The 6,000-nt window shown below is 42.0% G+C and overlaps 1 protein-coding gene across 2 annotated transcripts in view; it reads left to right on the top strand.

The window, feature by feature from the left end:
- The first annotated feature begins 1,109 nt into the window (after positions 1-1,109).
- Positions 1,110-6,000, top strand: part of bnc2 (basonuclin zinc finger protein 2) — a 232,953-nt gene continuing 228,062 nt past the window's right edge. For both annotated transcript variants that reach the window (XM_032562084.1, XM_032562089.1), the window contains exon 1: positions 1,110-1,652. In XM_032562084.1, the coding sequence (XP_032417975.1) occupies positions 1,650-1,652 (3 nt within the window). In that variant the 5' untranslated portion in view covers positions 1,110-1,649. The remainder of the gene's footprint in view (positions 1,653-6,000) is intronic.

The following is a 6,000-nucleotide window of genomic DNA, read 5'->3' as shown; positions in this document are numbered from 1 at the left end:
CTTTTTTCTACCGAACTAATGGCCTACATCACAGGCTTCAAGTCCTCCTGAGTGTCATGTTCCGTGTTTTTCCTGTGTATTTATTTCAAGTTTCTGTGTCTCTGAGTTTCCATGTTGTCCTGTCTTCCCCTTGATTGTCCCCAGGTGTTTCTCGTCCCCGTAATTACCTCCTGTGTATTTAGTGTCACCTGTGTGTCTGTGTCTTTTTCGGGTCCTCGTCTCATGTGCGCTCAGTCCTTCGTGTTGTCCATTCGTAATTCAGTTGCTACCGGCGTTGAGCCCTGGCTTCCGGTTCCCTGGCTGTGTTTCTTGGACTAGTTTTGGACTGTTTGACTTTATTTATCATTAAAACAACCATCAATCATCCAACCTGGGTCTACAGCGTTTGCCTCAACACACCGTTTCATGACACTGAGTATAAAATTCAGTTTTTATTAAACTTTCCTCCACCATTTAGCATCCAGTTAGGTATTTTGGCTTCCAAATTTGCACAGGTGCCTTTCAGTAAATTAGAATCTCACTGAAAAGGTGTTTTAGTAATTCAGTTTACAAAGTGAAAGTCACATGTTACACAAAGTGTCATTTATTTCAAGCCTTTATTTCTATGTAAATATTACGTTTTAAAATTTTTTTTAAAGGTGCATAAATACAAGTCTAAACGTGGACTTTAACTCGCTCCAGTACATGTTTACGCCAATAACAAAATGTCCAAAAAAGTCACTTAAAACTGTTTCGTGATTAAAATATCGTTATGAAAATATGATGCACGCTTAATTTTTTCACCTAAAGTTAATTGGCGCCTTGATAAGTAAAAAATCTTGGGATATTTTTCTTACTTCATTAATTAGTAAGTAGTTTAATTCAGCGTGTTTCCTCTCAGGCGACATTAAACGTGTCTGATCTGAATGAGCGCAGCAGAAAACTGCCCCGAAAACTTTTCAAACGTTGCACAAGCTCTTCTTATCTCGGGGCTACGGCTTTTCCCCGCGGATCTGCTGCGACAAGATGGGAATCTCGGTCCTGACACAGCGTCGTAAATCAGCCCAGATAGACCCCCGCGCCCAGTCACTCAGGGTCTGAAACAGAGGTCTGAATTCACCCGAGTTCCCCCTGCAGCCCCGGACCGTCCGCAGCTCCTCGGCGCACACCGTGCTGCTGACTCTGCACTAGGAAATCACCAGGGAAGTGTAAAGAAGGCGTTTTCACCCCCCTCTCTCTTCCCTCTTCCCCGTTTTTCATCAAGGTAGGACAAGCAGCAACAGCCCAGCTCCTGCTTGTCTGTGATTCCTGCTCGATTTCTTCACTTTGCGGGTTCGAACCGACGCAAGGCGCAGCGCTCCGCTCCGGGACACCGACGCGTATCCAACCGACGCGCAAAGCAGCCGCGACTCCTGCGATCCCGCTGGATTAAAAATCCAAAACAAAAAAGCCCCCAAACAGTGACTGTATTCTTCAGGTGAATAAACCCTGTCAGAAACATCGAGGCAGAGTTGGTGAAAGAGAAGAACCGAAGCGCAGTTCCTGATTTCAGAAGCGACTGGAAGAGGGAGAAAGTTCCCCCACTTGAGGGCGAAATCTGACTTTTTTCAGGACGACAAGTCTCCAAACGTCCCAGGAGCCCCGAGGTCTGTCAGATACAACATGCAGCAATGGTAAATATGATTTTTCTTTATGCTCCTCATTTCTGAATTTACTCAAACTAACTCTGCTGCTGAATAAAATGAGTGAGTTTTAACTTTATTTGGAGAAAAGTTACAAAGATCAGACCGAAAAGGAAACATTTCCCATCTTCATCTGATGACTGAATCTAAGTGAAACTCTTTCGATGTTCTTTGTTTGTTTTTCTTTGGAACAACCAGATCTGACAACAGAAGCCTTATTGAACCATGACGGCCCATGAAACAAACTTTTCATGACTTTTAGAGATTTAAAAATAAAATAGCTCTGACGCACAGCTTGAAAAACTGTTAGAGGATTTTGTCTGAACCCTCTGGCTGTGTCATTATGTTATCAGCCAGCAGAAAGCTGGTGCACATGTGCCATGTTTGTTGGATGTCATTTCGTTTGTGCCAGGCCTGAAGCCGCTCTGCTGGCTTCCTTCTCTGAACCTTAAATATTCTGGGTTCTCTGTGATTCAGTCTGAGAAACAAACAAATCCGTTTGCATGAGATCTGAGTTTATTTATGAACGCAAAATCCAAAACGCATCTTCACTGTGTTTTTTTTGCAGGGAAGAACGTATGTGTCTTAAATCAGTTCAGGACTCTTCTTTTTAAAGGTTTTGTTGGCTCTAGTGGCCTTTATTTGAAAGTACTTTGACAGGAAAGAGGGTAATGAGAGAGGGGGAAGACATGCGGCAAATGTCGCCAGGCCAGGAATTGAACCTGTGACTACCACCACGAGGGCTAAGGCCTCCTCCACACGTGGGTCGTGCTTTGCCCCTGCGCCACCACAGCACCCCAGTTCAGGACTCTTCTGAGCTTGGATCGAACACTTCATGAGATGAGCAGACAGAAGGAGGGAAAGTAAAGAAACTGTTGCAGAAAATGTGGATGAATGTTGCTGCTTCAAACGCTCTGCAGCTCGTCTGTCAGCGGGATGTTTGAAACATCGGCGTCTCTCTCAGAGCCTCGACCTTTTTCCCTCATGCTGCAGTTTCTTGAGTCACAAGGTGAAATGCAGTTTCAGTCGTCTTCGTTCTGTTGACGGGCGAGTATTTGTGAGTTCAGGAAATAACATTTCTCATCTTCTGAAGGTGACAGCGGTCAAAAAGTAGAGAGTGGTTAAGGTCAGCGGCAGCGGCGATGGAGTCAGGTTAAGGAAAAAGTTAAAGTTGTCAGAGAGGCTGCGGCTGGGTCGTGATTCCTCTGGGTCTGGAAGAATCAGAGGTGTGTGTGTGCGTGTGTGTTGGGGTGTGTGTGTGTGTGTGAGCCACTGGTTAGTCGGTTCAATAAGCTGGTGGACAGGTAGGCCTGTGACGCCCCCCCTCCTTAGAGAGGCCCCTAATGAAGAGAAGGGCTGCTTAGTGGTGCTCTGCTCTGACCCCACCAACCTCCACTGTCCCCCCTGCTGGCTCCCTCTGATTACTGCTCACATGGTGAACCACCCCTTCTCACACACACATGCACCCGCACACACACTGTCCTCTTCCCCACTCTGTCTCCTTCTAAACTCTCATTAGCTGCGTTTCCAATAAATTTGTGCAAATCTTTGTCTAAAAAACACAATTTTGCTATTTCTGTGTTTCCATTAAATAAGAAATGAAATTAATTGTTCATGCGATAAGTCATTAAAAATCATGGCAGTGACGGATGTAAACAGTTACATTAGATATGTTCATAATTCAGCCATGACGCTAGAGCTGATCATCTATCAGCAATGTTTCCTTTAGAAATGCACAAAACTTTGGCAATATTGCGCTAGCGTAGAAAAAACACAATTTCGCAATTGCGATGTTTCTATTAAATAAGAAACACAATTAAAATCCCGTGAATAGGTTTGTCGATACAAAAAGTTCTAAAAAATATCACGGTGCGCCATCATCCTACATCTACTTCATGTCGTTTTCTCTGTGGTTTTGATCATGTGACTCATGTGATGTGAAAACAGTGTTTCTGTTTCTGCTGCAGTTTTGTTAAATAAACCAATTTTTGATCCATCCATCCAAAAAAAAAACTTTTTAACAAAAATCGTGAGGTTTTTCAAAATAGGCATATTTCCATTGAGCAAATCTAGTTTTGTAATTTCAAGTTGTACAATTTTAAGGTAAATGGAAAAGCAGCTGCTGTCCATCTCTCTGTCTGTGCGTCAGTCTTTTCATAGAAATTCTCACTTTTATTCTTGTCTTTGTATATTTCTTTCAAATCAGATTTTGATAACATAACCCTCTAGTTTTCTTTGTTAATCTTCAGTCAGAGGCATCTTCATATTGATCACAAGACTGACTGCTACTGGAGATACTTGGATGATATGAGGTAACACTTAAAGGGGCAGTATTATGTAAAATTTACTCTTTTTTTAGCTTAACATCATGTCATAAAGTTATTCTCTCAACAAAAATATACCTGGAGTGTTGCTTTAATTCTTTCATGCATGTTTGAGAAATCCTTTAATTCCATTCAGCCGTGCTAAACACCTCGGTGGACCTAGCTCCGCCTTCGAGACGCAGCTCCGCCTACAGTCAGCACTTTCAAACTAGCCAGCAGTAATTAGCAAACACCTGGTGGAACTGTTGAGCTCACTAGGAGCTACTGCTCAGTCCAACGCTGGTAAAAACGTTGCTAAAGGGTTAATAGAGGAGCCATGACTTCCTGAAGGCGGAGTTTCAAAAGGAGGAGGAGCTTCTTAAAGAGACACAGGCCCAATTTCAAGGCATGAAATTACGACATCAAATTTCTTTTAAGTCATATTTGATATACACAGTATTTTATAACAACTGAAGGTAATTTGCTATAAAATGGCGCCACGTTATGCCACTTTTAATCATTTCTACAAAAAAACATATTTCATGAGCCAAAAACAGATTTCTGCTTAAACTAAACTTTGTCTTTCATTCTTACTTCTATGTGGAGATTTTGAGTACATTTTTCCGTCTCACCTGACGATATCAAGCCAACGTTTCTGCTTGATATTAATTGTTTTTAATCCAACCAGCTGCTGGCTGTAATGATCCATCCCAGCTACACTCTATCAGTAATCTCCTGTGTGGCTGATAGTGTGTCTTGGCAGTGACAGAAAAGGTAATATTTTGAAAGTGGGAGTGGGAGGGGGGGGTAAATGTAGCGGTGTCTCTGTGTGGAAACCTTTGAACACAGCAGCGTAACTCAAACCGTGAACTTTAGAGACCAAGCAGAGACACGATTAAATGTTAAAACAAATTGGATGGCTGGACTTTTAATTTAATATAAAACGTAACTTAGAACAACATACATGTGAGAGAGATAATTACTTTTCTCCTTTTTCTCGCTACACAAAGTATGAAACTGAATCCTCACACACTTACGCTCAAGAAAACATTAGGAAATCTGGTCTCTGTTCATGTGATTCTTAGACAGCCATCAGACAATGTCATGAATTCAAACCGAGAGGAAGAAAAAAATACTGGAGTGAGTTCACTCAGACCTTTACTTTGCAGCAAGGGGAAAAAAATCTGAATATTTTTAAGAGATGAACATTCTGGCTTCCTGAGGAGACACAAGATCATTTGCATTTATAAAGAAATAACCGTACGATTATTCAACTGAGTCTGCAGCTCAGCCTTCGTCTGAGTCAGTTAGTTGAAGAAATGGAAAGGATTCTAAATTAGCCTGATTGGGGCAAGAGATTTTTTTGTCACCAGCCATCAGGATCTAAAACTTGGAGATTCCAAACGCTTTAGCATCAGCCAATATCAATGTTAATCCTAATGTATCGAGTATCTCTTTCTCACTTTTATCTCCATAATTCATCACTGCACTTAAACTGCTAAGTTAAACGAAGCGATATGAGACATTTTTAGTGCACAGGGTCGGAACAAGTAGAAAACACGAAGCGTAGGAATGATGGCAGCGCATGAATCCAATCTGAAGATGTGGCGCCCTCAAAGGAAACATCCAGGTAGACGGAGGAAGACGTCGGGACAGGAAACTCAAAACGATTTACATTTAAAACAGAAAACATACCACACTTTGACTGGAGTCAAACTATAAGAAATCCATCCATCATTTCACTTCACCTGCTTAACCAGTGCAGCATCCCAGAGGCACGGAGATGAAGATGTAGAAACATCTAAAGAACGCAGCGTATTTCCACTGTGAATGATGAAGCTGCATGTGAGGTAGAAGAGCGGGCAGCTGCCGTCAATACTTTGACAGGTTGAAACATTTCTTTCAATCCATCAATCTAAAGTAGGTTTGCAGATGATGAAGTTATTTTTTACTACAATTATGTCCACCAAGGAAAACGCTTGGAGAACGCAGCATGGTAGTAAAATATGGAAAGAGAAAATAAGCGTTAGATTAGG

Source organism: Xiphophorus hellerii, chromosome 5 (genome assembly GCF_003331165.1).
Source record: "Xiphophorus hellerii strain 12219 chromosome 5, Xiphophorus_hellerii-4.1, whole genome shotgun sequence".
Taxonomy (NCBI): domain Eukaryota; kingdom Metazoa; phylum Chordata; class Actinopteri; order Cyprinodontiformes; family Poeciliidae; genus Xiphophorus; species Xiphophorus hellerii.
The sequence above is the reverse complement of the archived record's forward strand: the minus strand, read 5'-3'. Positions and strand labels throughout refer to the sequence as shown.